The 18,393-nt window shown below is 48.5% G+C and overlaps 1 protein-coding gene across 3 annotated transcripts in view; it reads right to left on the reverse strand.

Moving 5' to 3' along the window:
* Nucleotides 1-2,554: 2,554 nt before the first annotated feature.
* Nucleotides 2,555-18,393, reverse strand: part of HAGH (hydroxyacylglutathione hydrolase) — a 33,526-nt gene continuing 17,687 nt past the window's right edge. For all 3 annotated transcript variants that reach the window (XM_049902968.1, XM_049902966.1, XM_049902967.1), the window contains 6 exons: nucleotides 15,498-15,615; nucleotides 14,439-14,547; nucleotides 12,858-12,961; nucleotides 12,220-12,321; nucleotides 3,111-3,190; nucleotides 2,555-2,785 (listed from right to left, as the gene is read on the reverse strand). In XM_049902968.1, the coding sequence (XP_049758925.1) occupies nucleotides 2,686-2,785; nucleotides 3,111-3,190; nucleotides 12,220-12,321; nucleotides 12,858-12,961; nucleotides 14,439-14,547; nucleotides 15,498-15,615 (613 nt within the window). In that variant the 3' untranslated portion in view covers nucleotides 2,555-2,685. The remainder of the gene's footprint in view (nucleotides 2,786-3,110; nucleotides 3,191-12,219; nucleotides 12,322-12,857; nucleotides 12,962-14,438; nucleotides 14,548-15,497; nucleotides 15,616-18,393) is intronic.

Below are 18,393 nucleotides of genomic sequence, written 5' to 3' on the forward strand. Positions count from 1 at the left end.
TTTTGGCCAATGTCGTGCCTACCCGGAAATCATGTGGGCTGTAGATGCAGCAACGGGTGTCCTTACGAGGAGGAGCGCCTGGGGACAGACAAGAGTCACAGGCGAGAGAGACAGCCACGTGACGATGGTGCAGAGGGTGGGGGAATACCTAGGGTACCAGGAGCTGGGAGAGGTAAGGAAGGATCCTCCCCAGAGCTTCTAGAGGGCACAGCCCTGCTGCCATCCTGATTATGGACTTCTGGCCTCCAGACTGGGTATCCCTCTGCATTGTTTTAAGCCACCAAGTTTGTGGGTCTTTGTTGAGGCAGCCTAGGACACTCAGACACCCAGGGTACTTTTTAAAAGCAAAAACTTACCCAAACTGGCTGAAGAAGAAGAGGAGAAATAAGGCATTTTAAACTTGGCTTGTCCCAAACCCAACCCCACAGGTCGCCTACCAGCTCCTCCCATGGCCCCCCTCTTTTCAGTTGCTCAGCCCAGAATCTGTGGAGTCAGTCGCCCTTCATCCGGACTTCAGGGCTCAGATCAGCCTAGAGCAGCTGGGGCAGCTTTTCCTGCCCAGGTGCTCCCGTGGCTCTCAGTCTCTGAGTCCCTCAGGTTTCTGCTCCAGTGTCTCCTCAGTGAGGCCTTCCTACACCCTGTTCAGGACGAGGACGCCCTTGTGCCCCGTGTCCCTCTCCTGCTTTCCTGTCTCCACAACACCTCCACTACCTGGCCTCCTTCAGTGTCCTCATCCCTCAAAAGAATACAGGCACCATGCAAGAGGGCACGGGTTGCTGTCTGCTCATGGCTGAGCTCTGGAGGCTCTCGGAACCTGGCCCACATCGGCATCACAGTCAGTGAAGTTGGGGACACAGGCCACCTCACCTACTCCCCTCACGCCAACACTGGGCCCAAAAGTAAGCTAGAAGTCACAGTGCCAGGAAGGAAGTAGCTGTCTACAACAGCAGCAGAGAATAACAGGCAAATGACCAGAACCTGCAAGTTCTGCAGGGTCTCTAGGAACAAACTTTACATTTCTGACACAGGTGTAGCTTGAAAGATGACACAATTTACAAGAGCATCAAAAACCATAAAGTGAGAGCTGGCCTATACGGAGAAAATGACAAAACCCCACCTGAGGCATCAGAGAAGATCTGAACAGGCAGACAGGGCAGTGGGCAGAATGGTGACCCCACCCAGAGAGCTGTCTGTGTCCTGATGCCCAGACCTGTGAGTGCAACCTAATTTGGAAAAGGATCTTTGCAGCTCTGATTAAGAGTCTTGAGATGAGGTCATCCTGGACTGTCTAGTGTCCTTATAGGACAGAAGGACAGATACTGACAGGAAATACTGTGTGACGATGGAGGCAGAGGATGGGGTGATGCAGCCCCAAGCCCAAGAATACCTGGGGCCACCAGAAGCTGGGAAAAGGAAAGAAGGACCTGCCCCAAGAGCCTCTAGAGGGAGCATAGTCCTCCCGACACCTTGATTTCTGACTTCTGGCCTCCAGGATGTGGGAGAATGTGGTACTTTGTAACAGCATCCCAGGAGACCGACAGGATGCTCATGACTTGAACACTCCGTGTCATAAAGGGAGTCAGCGTTACTCCAGCCTACACTGCAGTAATTTTCTCCCAGAACTAGACAATCTGACAATTTTGACAGGTAAGAGCAAAGGGCCAAGAACGCCCAGGACCTCCTGAAGAACCAGATGGAAAATCACCGTGAAGCTACGGTAACTAAGGAGGCAGTGTGGGCACAGACAACAGGCCAGCAGAACATGGGAGCCCCAAGTCAGGCCAGGGCTGCACGGAGGCTAATCCACCACAAGAGGGCAATGCAGACGGCTCAGGAGCTAAGGCAGGGATGACTGGACATTTCTCCCCTGTGGGAAAGACAAAAGCAGACAGACACCCAGCATACAAGCCATCTTCAGGTGAACTGTAAACCTGATGTGGATGTGTTCCCAACTAGACACAGCATTTCCATCAGGGAAAAAAGACATCGACTCCACCACCCAATTAAAAACTTCTGTTCACCAAGACATCACGGGGCGCCAGCCACCAACGGGGCAACGACAGGCATCACCAAAGAACATACAAAGAATATAGTGTGTAAATACCGCAGACCATGAAGTGGGATGGATAAAGGACGCCTGCTGAGTAGTAAGATAAGAGACAGCCTGGCAGAAGGTGGTGACAGGACATGCAAATGCCAGTCAGCATGGGAAGCAGGTCCCAGCCTCCCAAGTAACCACGTAAATGCTTATTAAAAGCTCCGTCAAACACCACTCACACCCCCAATCAGCAAAACCTCATGCATTCGATACCAAGTGCTGGCAAAGATGGTGCGCTACAGCGTTATCACACGCTGGTGGGTGCCACTTGGTTTAGGTGCTTCTCTGGACATGCCCTGTTTGTCCCCTCCCCATGACCTAGCAGCCCTACCACTGGTCAGAACGCTAGGGACACTATGACCCGCACAGAGCAAAGGAGACAAAGGGCAATGCCCACAGGTGGGATTACAGGAATAAATACTCCTTAAACTTCTCTTATAAATAGGCTTCAGAACATTTGATAACACAAGCAGCGGGCTTGAATTAATTCAAAATTAAACACGAGGGAACTTCTGCACTACTGGCAGCCAAGAAATTACCTAGAACACCTCAATACCCAAATGCCCCTGATGGCGGTGGGCGCCCAGTCAGTCCCGCGGCACCTTGAACTGGTCCTTCTCTTTGCGGATGGCCCTCATGGTGGTCACGGGGTCCGTCTCGCTGGCGTGCTCCTGCACACTCTTCTCCCTGCCAGAGACGAGGCTGTGCTACAGGCCGCATGCAAGGCAGAAGAGCCTAGGGTGCAGGGATGTTCTGAAAAATGGCACTGCTGCCAGCAAGGGCTACTACCAGCCTAAAAAAAAACACTTCTACTGCCTGGGGTTCTGGGGCTCCAGTCAAAAAGTACCCCATATACTTGCCAAGGCACCAAGAAAACACCCCCCCTCACTCTTGGATAAAACCATCCATATCCCTGACTACACGTGACAGCCCCTGCATAGTCTGGAGTCTGCAGGGTGAGGCCAGGGCCAACGCTGCACATCAAGGGGACGTGTGGGACCACCAGCCTCACCTCACTCGCATGAAGGGGTTGTAGGTGAACTCCTCGGCGATGGTGGACGGCACCGTGGGCTCCCCAATCCTGTACTTCTCCTGCAAAAGACATGTGGCTCTAGGACAGACCCTTAAAGGTGACGTCTCAGAATACTTCATAAAGATCTAAAAACAGAGGCGGGGCCAAGATGGCGGAGTAGTCAGGTACTTCCAGTGATCTCTCTTACGACAAAGACCTGAAAAAACAAGTGAAACGACTGTATTTATGACAAGCTAGGAGCCCTGAACATCAAAGGTAAAGTTAGAAAATGGACTGAGCAGCAGGGGGGAGGGAGAGACGGTTCAGAAGCCGAGAGGAGTTGCTGGACCTGAGTAGCTGGGAACCCTCAGGGACTATTTCCTGAAGCGACCGCTGCCGGGCTGGGTAGCGTTCCGGATGCAGTTTCCTCAGAGAGAGATAGCGAACCACACGGCCTACTCACACATCCGGAACCAGAGAAGAAAAGTGCTCATGGCAAAAACTTAAGTACTTGCATTTATTTTACCATGCCCCCAGCCCCCAAGCTGGTTTCAGTGCCTATCTGTTTCCCTGGGCCTGAGATAGGCCCTGATGTGCATCCTGAGCCATTCTCCCAGCCTTAGAAAAGGAATAAATTCACAATTTAGGGAAAAGATAATCTGCCAGCTCCACTAAGCTGGGGAGCTCAGGACAGAAGCGGCTCCTGTCTAGGCAAAAATGGTCCATGGACCTTGAATACTTTTCACCGCTGCACGGACCTGTGTGGTCCCATTTCAGGAGATTGGGCCCTTGTTGGCAGACTACAACTGTTTCAGCTGTGCACTGAAGAAGTAGGTGGGTGTTTGATGTTTGACACCACTTGGCTTATTAAACAGGGTCCCCACCTACCCACATCAGGGGCCTAAGGTCTGATGGCTCCACCCACATCACCCAACCACCCGCAACAGGGGTCCAAGGATAAGTGGTACCTCCCAGTCCTTACAACCAAAAGCACTGGGTGCCCATGGTCTGGCTGCAGAACCCACCTACCTGTGCACTCTAGGGAACAGGAAACCCCTTTCCTGACAGACACTTGGGGGATGGCTGTCATCCCCCAGCCTTGTTCAGAGCATGACCCCATGCTGCAATCAGACACCTGTACCTACACCAATCACCCCTGCCCCTCTAAGACTGTAGGACAGAACCTGCACCACACACTTGATGACCAACTACCTGAATCCATACAAGAAAAGCGAATGGACTCTTAGGCTCATATACCTGGTAACAGCTCTAGCCATCTGGTGACAGGATGTTAGAGCTGCAAAGGTGAAAATAATCAAGCTAGCTCACTCAAGCAGCCTATTCGTGCATATCAAAACAAAACAAAGCAAGAAGCTAGGACACAGTAAGCAAACGTAAAATAAACTAATAACTTATAGATGGCTTGGAGACAACAGTCAATATCAAATCACATAAAGGAGCAGACCATGATCGCTTCAACAAGCTCTCAAAACAAAGAATGACAGAATCTTTCTGATGAAGGTGCCCTCCTGGAGTTACCAGATGCAGAATACAAAAGATTAATATACAGAACTCAAGACATCAGGAACGAGATCAGGAAGGAAATCAGGCAAAACACAGAGCGAGCCAAGGAACAAACAGATAAAGCAGTTGGAGAAATTAAAAAGGTTATTCAAGAACATAATGAAAAATTTAGTAAGGTGCAAGAATCCATAGAGAGATGGCAATCAGAAATTCAGAAGATTAACAATAAAATTACAGAATTAGACAACTCAATAGAAAGTCAGAGGAGCAGAACTGACGAAGTGGATGGCAGAATTAGTGAGAGTGAAGATAAAACCCTTGGCACCAATATATTCAAAGAAAAATCAGATAAAATAATTTAAAAAAATGAAGAAACCCTAAGAATCACGTGAGACTCAATCAAGAGAAATAACCTACGAGTGACTGGAGTACCAGAACGGGGGGGATAACAGATAATACATAGAGAATTGTTGAAGATTTGTTGGCAGAAAACTTTCCTGATATCGTGAAAGATGAAAAGATATCTATCCAAGATGCTCATCGAACTCCACATAAGGTAGATCTCAAAATAAAGTCACCAAGACATAATCAAACTTGCCAAAACCAAAGATAAAGAGAGAATTTTAAGAGCAGCTAGGGATAAGCAAAAAGTCACCTAGAAAGGAGAGTCAATAAAAATAAGCTCAGACTACTCGGCAGAAACCATGCACAAGAAGGCAATGGGATGACTTATACAAAGCATTGAAGGAAAAAAATCGCCACCCAAGAATCATACATCCAGCAAAACTGTCTCTCAAATATGAAGGCAAAATGAGGACATTTCCAGATAATCAGAAGTTTAGGGAATTCGTAAAAAGCAAACCAGAACTACAAGACATACTAAAGGGAGTTTTCCGGTTAGAAAATCAGTATCAGATATCAACCCAAGACTAGAACACAGGACAGAGCAACCAGATGTCAACCCAGATAGGGAAGTCACAAAAATAAATCGAGATTAAAAAAACACTCAAAACAGGGAAACAGCGATGTCATTATGTAAAGGAAAACAACATTAAGACAACAAAGAGAGACTAAGAAATGCAGTCATAGATCTTATAGAGAAATAAAAGTTAGTTTTAAACTGAGAAAAATATGGGTAAATATAAAGGAGACTAACAATTCTACTCATTAAAATAAATAACAAGAAAAAAAGACTCAGCAGAAAAAAAATCAACAACAACAAATAAGAGGAAAACACAATATATAAACTACTCAGTACAAAGAATTAAGTGGGAAAAAGAAACTGTCAACAACACACACAAAAAGACATCAAAACAACAGCACTAAACTCATACCTATCCATAATTACGCTGACTGTAAATGGACTAAATGCACCAATAAAGAGATACAGAGTGGCAGAATGGATAAAAACAACATGATCCGTCTATACGCTGCCTACAAGAGACATACCTTAGTCTTAGAGACACAAACAAACTAAAACTGAAAGGATGGAAAAAAATATATCAAGCAAACAACAATCAAAAAAGAGCAGGAGTAGCAATATTAATTAATGAGAAAATAGGCTTTAAAGTGAAATCCTCCACAAAGCATAAAGAAGGACACTGTATAATGATTAAAGGGACAATATACCAGGAGGATATAACCATATTAAATATTGAGGCACCCAATGACAGGGCTGCAAGATACATAAAACAAACTCTAATGACGTTGAAAAGTGAGATAGACAGCTCCGCAATAGCAGGATACAAGATAAACATAAAAAATCAGTTGGATTCCTCTACACCAACAAAAAGAACATCTAAGAGGAGACGACCAAATCAATACCATTTACAGTAGCCTTCAAGAAGATAAAATACTTAGGAATAAATCCTACCAAAGGTGCTACAAGATACTACTAGAAGAAACCAAAAGGGACCTACATTAAATTGAAAACATATCATATCATGGATAGGAAGAGTTAACACTGTAAAAATGTCTATTCTACCAAAAACCATCTATGGATACAATGCAATTCCGATCCAAATTCCAACGACATTTTTTAATGAGATGGAGAAACAAATCACCAACTTCATATGGAAGGGAAAGAGGACCCGGATAATTAAAGCATTACTGAAAAAGAAGAACATAGTGGGAGGCCTCACACTACCTGATTTTAGAACCTGTTATACTGCCACAGTAGTCAAAACAGCCTGCTACTGGCACAACAGATACATAGACCAATGGAACAGAATTGAGAATCCAGACAAATCCATCCATATATGAGCAGCTGATACTTGACAAAGGCCCAATGTCAGTTAAATAGGGAAAAGACAGTCTTTTTAACAAATGGTGCTGGCATAACTGAATATCCATTAGCAAAAAAAATGAAACAAGACCCATACCTCACACCATGCACAAAAAGTAACTCAAAATGGATCAAAGACCTGAATATAAAATCTAAAATGATAAAGATCATGGAAGAAAAAATGGGGACAATGATGCTAGGAGCCCTCATACATGGCATAAACTGTATACAAAACATTACTAACAATACACAAATGCCATCGGAGAAACCAGATAACCGGGAGCTCCTAAAAATCAAACACCTATGCTCATCCAAAGAGTTCGCCAAAAGAGTAAAAAGATTACCTACAGACTGAGAAAAAGTTTTTAGCTATGACCATTTCCGATCAGTGTCTGATCTCTAAAATCTGCACGATATTGAAAAAACTCAACTACAAAAAGACAAATAACCAATTAAAAAATACGCAAAGGATATGAACAGGCACTTCACTAAAGAAGACATTCAGGTCGCTAACAGATACATGAGGAAATGCTCATGATCATTAGCCATCAGAGAAATGCAAATCAAAACTACAATGAGATTCCATCTCACTCCAACGAGGCTGGCATTAATCCAAAAAACACAAAATAATAAATGTTGGAGAGGCTGTGGAGAGACTGGAACACTTACACACTGCTGGTGGGAATGTAAAATGGTACAACCACTTTGGAAATTGATTTGGTGCTTCCTTCAAAAGCTAGAAATACCATACAATCCAGCAATCCCACTCCTTGGAATATATTCTAGAGAAATAAGAGCCTTCACTTGAACAGATATATGCACACCCATGTTCACTGCAGCACTGTTTACAACAGCAAAAACATGGAAGCAACCAAGGTGCCCATCGACAGATGAATGGATAAATTATGGTATATTCACACAGTGGAATACTACGCATTGATAAGGAACAATGATGAATCCATGAAACCTTTCATAACATGGAGGAACCTGGAAGGCATTATGCTGAGCGAAATTAGTTGCAAAAGGACAGATACTGCGTAAGACCACTATTATAAGACCTCAAGAAACAGTTCAGAGAAGAAAATATTCTTTGATGGTTACGACAGTGGGGAGGGAGGAAGGAAGAGGAGTATTCACTAATTAGACAGTAGACAAGAACTATTTTAGGTGAAGGGAAAGACAACACACAATACAGGAGAGGTCAGCACAACTGGATGAAACCATAAGCAAAGAAGTTTCCTGAATAAACCGAATGCTTCAAAGGCCAGCATAGTAGGGGAGGCGGTTTGGGCACCACGGTTTCAGGGGATATCTACATCAATTGGCATAATACCTATTAAGAAAATATTCTGCCTCCCACTTTGGAGAGTGGCATCTAGGGTCTTAAACACTAGCAAGCGGCCATCTAAGATGCATCAATGGGTCTCAGCCCACCTGGAGCAAAGGAGAATGAAGAACACCAAAGACACAAGGTAATTATGACCCCAAGAGACAGAAAGGGCCACATAAACCAGAGACTACATCAGCCTGAGACGAGAAGAACTGGATGGTGCCTGGCTACAACTGATGACTGCCCTGACAGGGAACACAACAGAGAAGCCCTGAGGGAGCAGGGCAACAGTGGGATGTAGATCTCAAATTCTCGTAAATAAGACCAGACTTAATGGTCTGACTGAGATTAGAAGGACCCCAGAGATCATGGTCCCCAGACCTTCTGTTAGCCCAGGCCAGGAACCATTCCCAAAGCCAACTCTTCAGAGGGGGACTGGACTGGAGTATAGGATGGAAAATGATACTGGTGAGGAGTGAGCTTCTTGGCTCAAGGAGACACATGAGACTATGTGGGCAACTCCTGTTTGGAGGGAAGATGAGAAGGGAGAGGGGGACAGAAGCTGGCTAAACGGACACAGAAATAGAGGGTGGAGAGAAGGATTGTGCTGTCTCATTAGGGGGACAGCAACTAGGAGTATATATAGCAAGGTGCATATAAATTTTTGTATGAGAGACTGTCTTGTAAACTTTCACTTAAACCACAACAGAAATTTTAAAAAAGGAAAAGTAAATAAATTGAAAGGGAAAAAAAAAAAAAAGGTCTGAAAACACTGTCCCCGGAGAAGGCCCCGTGAGGAGTTGAGTCCATTCAGAGCCAAGCTGGCCTGATTTATGGCCAGAGCTCAGCCAGGCACTCTGTGCCTGGTGCAGAAGGAGCAGAGCAGTCCTGTTGTGAAAGTAGAGCCACCACCTTTAGGCCCTCCTGCCTCTGCTCTCTTGGAGCTTTCTTTTCATTCATATGCAGTTTGTTTTCACATTACAAAAGTAGCAACTAGTAAAATCTCAAACACAGGAAAGAAAAGCATGGTGTAGCCTTGTCCCCAAGACGGTGTGGGGGCCACGAGCACCACAGTGGAAGGGGAGCATCAGGCTGCAGGGGGCAGTGAGCTCTCGCCACAGGTGTCCAGGCCCCGGGCTGTGCATGGCAAGGTCATCGAACTTCCTCGAGGGTGCCTTGTCACCTCCACTCAGCAGTCTCACTCCTCCTGACCAGCAGTCTGACCAGGCAGAGGAGAAAGAGGACACAGACCACCATCCGGCCAAGGTCACTTCCTGCAGAAACTCATGGGGAGAATGTCGGGATTATGGGCTGGGAGTTCTTTAGACAACAGCTGCTCCCACTCCAGGCTCCCACCCCCAGGGCCTCAGACCAGGGCCGCATCCCAGCCGTCCCCAGGATCCTCAGACCTGGGCCCCGTCCCACTCGACCTCTGTGCAGGCCATCAGGAAGGACGAATCCCTCCACGCTGAAAGCTGCCGAAGGGGTTGGTGGGCATCAGGAGAAAGGCTCACCTTGGTCTCTGCTCTCTCCCTGCTGTGGCCACAATCTCAGCGCAGCTATCTCATCCCCTCGGACTCCCTCCAGGACTCTCACTCCTCCACTCAGAGGGGAGGAAACAAATCATGTCTCCATCCTCTTGTTATGCAATAATAACCCAATTTTTTATTTAAGTGGGCAAAATATTAGAGCAAACGCTTAACAAAATAGCCAATAAACACAGAAACAGATGACTAACATCATTAGGCATTACAAAAATGCAAATTAAAACCACAACAAAATACCACTACACACCATGAAAGTGACTGAAATTAGAAAGACCAACAACACCAAGTGTTGACAAGGCTGTGGAACCAGGGACTCTCACGCTTTGCTGTGGGAACAGGCAATAATACGGTCACTTTGGAAGACCATTTGGCAGCTTCTTTAGAAGTCAAAGCTACATCTATAACCCAGCGAATCCACTCCTAGGTGCTAAGGCAGGAGAAAGCAAAGCCGCTACACAAAGGCATGTACCCAGTGTTCCAGCAGCTTTACTCACAACAGCCAATAACCAGGACAACACTAATGTCTGTCTACAGGCCAACAGATAAACAGATGTGGTCCATCCACACAATGGGATACTACTCAGCAGTAAAAATGGGTGAACTACTGACATGTGCAGCAACATGGCTGAATCTCAGATCATTATGCCAACTGAAAAAAAGATAACAAGAGTGCATGCTGTATAGTTCCATTTCTATAAAATTCTAGAAAATGCAAACTAACCTCTAGTGACAGAATAGATAGTGGGTGTCTGGATCCAGGGGCAGAGGGAAATGAGGCATGAAAAAACTTTTGGGGGTAACGGAAATGTTCTACATCTTAATTGTTGTTTTGTTAGTTGAGTCAATTCCGACTCACAGTGACCTCATGTGACAGAGTAGAACTGCTCCATAGGGTTTTCAAGGCTGTGACATTTCAGAAGCAGATCTCCAGGCCTGTCTTCCAAGGCATCTCTGGGTGGGTTTGAACTGCCAACCTTTGGACTAGTAGTCAAGCACTTAACACTTTGTGCCACCAGGGACTCCATCATAATTGTGGTCATGGCACTGGGATGTCCATCTGTCGAAACTCATTGACTTGTTCAACTTAAAGTGATGCAGTTCATTATGTGTAAATTAAACTCAACAAAATTGATATTAAAAGAAGGATATTATGAAAACTCTATGCCAATACATTTGAAAACCTAGATGGAATGGATACATTCCTTGAAAACACAAATTACCAAAACTGATTCAAGAATGTAATAACTCTATACAAATTAAAGTCACTGAATTCATAATTGAAAATCTTTCCACAAAAAGATTTCCAGGCCCAGATGGCTTCACTGGTGAATTCTAACAAACATTTAAGAAAGAATTAACAATTATATAAAAATTCTTTCAGAAAATATGAGGAAACACTTTCCAACTCATTTTATGAGGCTAGCTTTACCCTGATATTAAAGCCAAAGACATTACGAAGTAATAAAACTACAGACCAGAATCCCTCATGAACACAGACACAAAAATAGAGTCTAGCAATAAGTAAGAAGGGCTTTACACCATGACTAAGGATCATTCTGAAATACAACACAGTCAGTGCTGGGTTAACACTCACTACTACGAGGAAGACCAGTAAATATGACCATTATTCAAATTTACCAGCCACAAATACCAAAGATGAAGAAACTGAGATTTTTACAAACAGCTGCAATCTGATAAATTGGTGCAAGGATAAGACAAACAGATCAATGGGATAGTCTTTCCAACAAAGACCAAGTAATTCAGTGAGGAAAAGATAAGTCTTTTCAATAAATGGTGCTGGAACAGCTGGGTATCAATAGCAAAACAGGGACCCGCTACAGAATCCACTCACAGCAACTAAGAACAATTACCCTTACCTCACACCATACACAAACCTAAACATAAAAGCTAAAACTATAGGCTCTCTAGGAGAAAGTCCTTCTGACCTAGAAGTATGCAAAGGTTTCTTAGCTGGGGCACAAAAAGCACAAAAGAAAAAATAAACTGGACTTCGCCAAGACTAAGGGCTAAATGGACCCCTAGAGTCCAGGAGACTCCCTTCGCACCCGCCCCAGGCCATCCTCGCCCGGCCACCTGTCTTCACCCAACTCAGCAGGCGCTCACACTGTGGGAAACGTGTGGGGCTGGGACCTGCAGCTCCAATTCACCTGGGCCCCTGCTGGAAATGCAGATTCTCAGAACTGATCTAACAAGGCCTGGGGGAAGGCTCATGCAGTTATGTTGGGGGCTGCACACTGCCCTGACCACCAGGAGACCCCCTTGCCCCAGACCTCCACCAGCTTGGAGCACACGGCTTCTGCCCACTCCGTGCCGGCAACCCCTGACTCTCCCTGCTGCCATGCAAGGGGCTCCTCAGGAGCATCACTTCCCAGTACTCCAAGACACAAGCCACGATTCACTCACCTTGGCCCAGGCCAGTTTATCCTGAATGGCGGTGTTGTGTGGCTCCACGTAGCGGGCAAACTTGAGGTTGTTGATGGTGTATTCGTGACCACAGTACACTTTCTGAAAAAGGAAAAAGCCAAGCACATCAGGTCCTCTGCCTTGCAGGACTTCTGGAGGGGCTGGGAGGGGCTCCTGACACTGGATGCTCTTGCTCTGGATGCTCCCATGCTCACTCGTGAGAAGTCACAGGTTTTGGAGACACTGACCCTGAGGACACGGACACTCACCTGCATGCACGTTTAACGCCAATAAAAAGTCCATTGAACTAACACCGCTCTCCCCTCTGTTCTTGCTCTTCCCCACACAAAGGGGAGGGCACAGCCCCCTCAGTGCCCATCCTCCACAGGCCTCCTGAAGTGGGCAGAGGCCTGGAATCGGGGCTGCCACTGCCTGTCCAAGAGCGTCACAGCTGGGGAAGGACACAGAGGGGAGCCAGGCAGTGCTGAGGCCTGCTGCTGCATGGGGGCGGGCATCTGCCACCCCAAGCTCCTGCCTCCCCTGACTCCCCGCAGCAGCCCTGGGCCAGTGTGCTCAGCCTCACCGGCCAGACACCAGTACTAGGTGCCGTGACGAGGGTGGATGGGAAAGCCACACACCGTGTCCGGGGGGAGCTGACCCAGGACCTTGATCAGGGCCTTGTACATCTCATCCGCAGTTCCTTCGTAGAACTTCCCGCAGCCAGCCACAAACAGAGTGTCGCCTGGAAAGCAAAGGACAGCCAGGGAGGCAATGGATGGGGACCTGGCCTCCCACCCCCCAGGACACTCCACCTGGGCCATTCGAGCGGCTGGGCCATTCAAGGGGCTGGGCTAAGGGTGCTGGCCCCCCAGGGTGAGCCCACAGCCTCCACCTCACTTGCACCTTGCTAGTGGGCAAGAGGCACGTGGCAGACGGCCAGAGAGCCGACCCCAGCCCCCTGCTGCTCACAGGTTCTGCAGACCCGACAGGCCTCTCTGACCAGGACATGGGGTTCCCACCCCTACCCCAGACCCTGAAGCCACAATGATGGGCACCAGCAGCCCTCAAACAGCTGCAAAAACACCACTAGTCACCCAACTCCTCCCAAGCCCCATGGACCGTATCCCCAAAACCCTCACAAGCCCATGGCTCCTCCCTGCCCACCAGCCAGTAGCCCCTTCCAGCCAGGGCTGTCCTGTAAAAGCCAAGAGCCTCATCTCACCACTGCACCCCAGGGATCCCTCACACCCCCCAACCTCAAGCTCCTTCCCGGAGACCCCTCATCCGGGTCTCACTCAGAGTTCCCTTCTCAGGGGCCTCTCCCAACACCTTGTCCACCAGGATGTCCACTCCTGCCCCAGGGAGTGGGCCTCCCCCCTCACTGACCCATGTGCTGCCATAGAGAACACATGGGCATAGCACAGCATCACGTGTGAATGGGACTCAGGTGCCAGGGCCCTGCTGGGTCCACATGGACCACATGGCACGTCCATGGGTGCCCCTCAGAGCCTGGGGGGTGGGAAAGCCGGCAAAGGAGCCTTCCCCAAAGAGCCCTGACCTCCAGTGACAGGCAGCCCAGGACTGGCCTTGCACTCCCCTCACCAGAGGATCACCTGGCAGGTACCCATGGTCCGCCCTGCTCCTCCCCCAGCGTTCAGCCTCCCTCCATTCTCCTCTTCCCATCCACTGGCCTTCCCTCACCTCGCAGGGGGCCTCTCCCAGGTCCCTCTCCTCCCTCTGCTCACTGACCTGGATGCTCGGTTCTCTGGCCTCAGCATGCCCTACACGGTGGGCACCTCATCCAGCCCTCCTCACCTGCCCTCCCTGCCCCATGCTGCCACCTTAGGTCCCAGACCCCAACATCTCCCACCTACTGAAGCTGTCTGCCACAGTCCTCGTCGGTGAAGAGCATCGCTGGGGTGTTCGGGCCACCCATCACCCACCTCTCAGCACTGCAGGTCCCATGGCACAGCACTGGCCACTGGACCACCCTCCTCCTTACCCTTATCATCTCCCCCTGCTGCCATGGGGCTGCCTGGAGGCCCAGGCTCCCCCGTGAGGGCTGGCCCTCCTCACACAGGAATTTGAAAAGAGAAAACAGACACCCTGTGCAGTCTGCCTGGCAGGTAAAGCTTGGCTTCTCTGCCCAGGTTTCCAAAGACATCTGAGATAAGCTTTGCAGAGCACACCCGACCCAACAGGCACACCTCTCCACTCACCTGTGAACACAGCAGGAGGCTCCGAGCTGCCAGGCTTACTTACAAAGTAACAGATGTGTCCAGAAGTGTGGCATGGTGTCGACAGGCATTTGACACTGAGAGACCCCACCTGAAAGAATGTGAGCAGTGCTCCAGTCACCTGGGGCCTCCTCCAGGGTCACACACAGGCAGCAGTGCCCACCCCCAGTGCCACGTCCAGTGCCATACACTCCCGCTCCCAAAGGGACCTGCTACAGCCTCTGCTCATTTCTGGCAGAACCTATGCTCTGGTCACTATGGCAACTGACCCTGGGGTCTGCACTTGGCAGAGGGACCACTCTAGAACACAATGGGGTGGCCGTGGTGGCAGAACAAAGAGGCTCGTTCTACTCTCTCCCTTGAAATTGTCAAACCCAAACTAGGCATCAGACAAGAAAGGCAGGTTCATTCCTTCTTAGGTTTGTGGTGGTTGGTTTTGTTTACCTTCTCCATCCCAGCCTACCCCCAACTCTTTATTTCAAAAATGTTCAAACCTACAAAAAAAGCTAACAGTAAGATGACGTCCATGTGCTCTACCGTGGAGTCACTAGCTGTAACCGTCTGTCCACATTTGCGAACACACTCACACACACTTTTCTACTGAGCCATTTGGAAGGCAGCTGCAGACACCCTGGAGGCCACCCTGAGCACTGAGCATGCCAGCTGCATCTCCCAAGAAAAGGCCACCTGCCCACATAACAGTGCCGTCATGACCGTGTCGAAGAAATGGACCACTGACGTGATGGAACTATCTCAAACAGCCCACACTGAAACTTTCCCAGTATCCTTAAAATTCTCCTATATACTTTTCCTCCATATCCAATCACACTGGTTTAGTTGTCACACCTTTTGGCAGCAAATACTATCCAGATGAGGGTGTGAGGCAGGCCCCTGAGAGACCCTCCACCCTCAGGTTAGCTGTCCTCCTTCCCTCTGGTCCCTGCACCTGTGAGGTGTCAGGAAGGAGAGGGGTACCTTCATCATGTCCCTCCTGCCCCCACCTCCCCCCGCTCTTGGGCCCTCCTGTGGCTCCGCCCTCACCTGCAGCACAGACAGGTGTGTGACCTTGTTAGTCAGAGCCTCAATGCGGTCATCACCCCCATACACCTTCAAGCCAGGCTCCAGCTTGACCAGCTTCTCGTTCCCACCAGCATGGTCCCTGAAAGTCAAAACAATAGACCTGGGCTACCTGCTGACATAAAGGGTGCTGCTTGCTTGCTTTGAAAACCTGACTAAAACTGCCTTTTGTTTTCCCAGCTACATTTCTCAGAAGTAGAAACCCGTGTCTTTGAATACAGAGGCCTGGTTGCTCGTCTGGTACTTGTTCTGACACCCCATGTCCCAGTAGGCATTTCTGTGCCTGCCCTGTGGCTACAGAAGGCTCTGGAGCAGAGGAACAAAAGTCTGAACACCTGGAGAGTCCCTGAGCCCATGGTTCCCAAGCTCTGGGGCACACTGGGACGACCTGGGCTCTCTGAAGACTCCCAAGGCCTCCCTCCCGCCCACACCCTGGGGTGATAGTCTGGGTGCAGCCCAGTGTGGGAGCCTTGTCTCAGGCTGGAGTAACTCCTGGGCAAGCTAACAGGCAGCCAGGGTGGAGGTGTGTGTGGGCATCCGTCCATGCAGGCTGCTACCAGCTTTCCAAGGGCCGAATGATTGGATCTGCATTTTGAAAGGGGCTCCATCCTGAACCTCTGAAGATGAGGCTGCAAGTCAAGGACAGGTGAAGGCTCCCCCACGGTGGATTGCAGTTCCTTCACCCCACCTCTCTACACGTGTGCACACAGACATGGTCAGCAGCCACGCCCTAGGGCTCAGGGTGACTAGAGAAGAAACGCCTGCCTGCCACCAGCAGGGGTCCAGGGGCCAACAGCAGCCTGCCAGTTGCCAGGCCCCCACTTTGCCCCCCAGGAGGGCCCATCACACCTAGGCCAGTGGTCACACCCAGGTTGGTGGTCACCCCAGGTGAGTCCAAGGCAGAAAAGCCAAGGCCTGCACCAATTGCTGATACTTTTCAATACTCCCCCAATAAACTATCAATACACAACTTGCTCATGGTGTGAGGCACAGGCTATACCCCAGGGGTCCATTTAAGGCTGGGCTGAGGGCCGAGGGCCAAGGGCCGAGGGCCGAGGGCCGAGGACTGAGGACTGAGGGTCAGACCATAAGGGCAGCAGGAGAGTCTCCAGGGTCGGAGCCCACTACACAGAGCCAGAAGCAGGCCCAGCCTCCCTGCCTGACACACACCAGGGGTCCTGTGTCATGTCTTCACTGTCCCAGATGCTGGGAGGGATGACAAGGAGGAGGCACCGAAGATTCGGTCACGCTGCCTGTCTGCATCAACACTGAACGAGCTGTGGCCAGGCCCCATATGCCTCACAACCCCACAGAGGGAGGCCAAACTGGAGAAAGGAGGCAAGGGGACAGCTCCATGGAGGCAGAATTTCGCACGGTGGGCGCTCGGGGGGTGGGGGGGGCGTCCAAGAATCGAGGTGCTGGCTGCTGTAGATAGTTGTTTGGAAAGAGAATTCAGAGCCAAGCAAACATGTTTTTCTAGCTTTGAAGAGCTTTAAGAGTTTCAAAAAGCCAAAAGGAGGGCCAGCCTGGAACAAGCAACTCTTGCACTGAAACCCACACACAGGCTTTTTCTCCCCGCCCCCCATCCTTTAGTTTTCAACTACTAAAAACAAGAAAAAAAGAGAAAAAAACACTTAAAATACGGCTGCATTTTTTAAAACTCAAATTTCTAGACTAAAAATAGCTCCCACTGAGCTCACACCATCTGCAAACCACATTTCTCTGACACCAAGGGGTGTTGGAATCTTGCTCAACTCATCATGTTATCTTAAAATACCCCAATGTTTCCCTTTTACTCCATCAGTGTTCACAGACTTTTGTCTGAGGACTCTGGGGAGATCCTACTGAGAAGGAGCTAAGACGTGGACTGTGGTTTCTCACAGGGCGGGTGCCTTGGCTACCAGCAGGAATAGGAAAAAGCGTTTCAGTGGTCCTTATTTCATCCTAAGTGATGGTGGTGGATGGTGTCAAGTCAATTCTGACTCATAGTGACCCCATGTGACAGAGCTGCCCCATAGGGTTTCCTAGGCTGTCATCTATACAGGAGTAGATGGCCAGATCTTTCTCCCATGGAGCCACTGGGTAGGTTCAAACCACCAATCTTTCAGTTAGCAGCCATGTGCTTAACCACTGCACCACCAGGGCTCCTTGTTCTTCTACTTGTCTGAATTTTCCAATATTTCTTTAGTGAACACAGCTTATTTTTGCTAATTTAAAGATATATAATTTCAGATGTGTCTCTCTATGCTGTCACCAACACCTGTTATTACCTACTTTTCTAGTTTTGTAAATCTCCTTGTTTTAATTTGAATTTCTACGATCACTGGAAAGGTCAAACACCTCTTCATAAACCCACTAGTTATTCAGCAAGTGATAAACTGTTGTTGTATGCTGTCTAGTGAATTCTACCTCATAGCGACCCCACGTGACAGAACTGCCCCATATAGCTTCCAGGATGGCAACGGGTTTTTTTTTTCCATCTTTAGTGTTTTTTTTTTTTTTTTTAGTGGAGCAGATTGCCAGGTCTTTCTCCCATGGAGCCCCTGGATGAGTTTGAACCAGCAGCCATTCTGTTAGCAGCCAAGCACTTAACCCTGACATCATATATATTCTCCTTCTTCCTCTGCATCTAAATAGCCAACCTTTGAAAAACATCACCAAATTGAACTGTCTGTAGTGACACACAATACAACCAAAGGGAGTGCTTCTTTTCTGGTTCCTTACTACTTCCCATTACTAGAACTGCCAGTTCATTTATTTTTCAATCACTGAACAGACTTAGTTCAATCTCCCTCATTGCCTTGGCTCACTTCTGATACTGTAGTTGGAACCACGCGTCAGGCCAACCACTGTATGCACC

This window comes from Elephas maximus, chromosome 12 (genome assembly GCF_024166365.1).
Source record: "Elephas maximus indicus isolate mEleMax1 chromosome 12, mEleMax1 primary haplotype, whole genome shotgun sequence".
NCBI lineage: Eukaryota > Metazoa > Chordata > Mammalia > Proboscidea > Elephantidae > Elephas > Elephas maximus.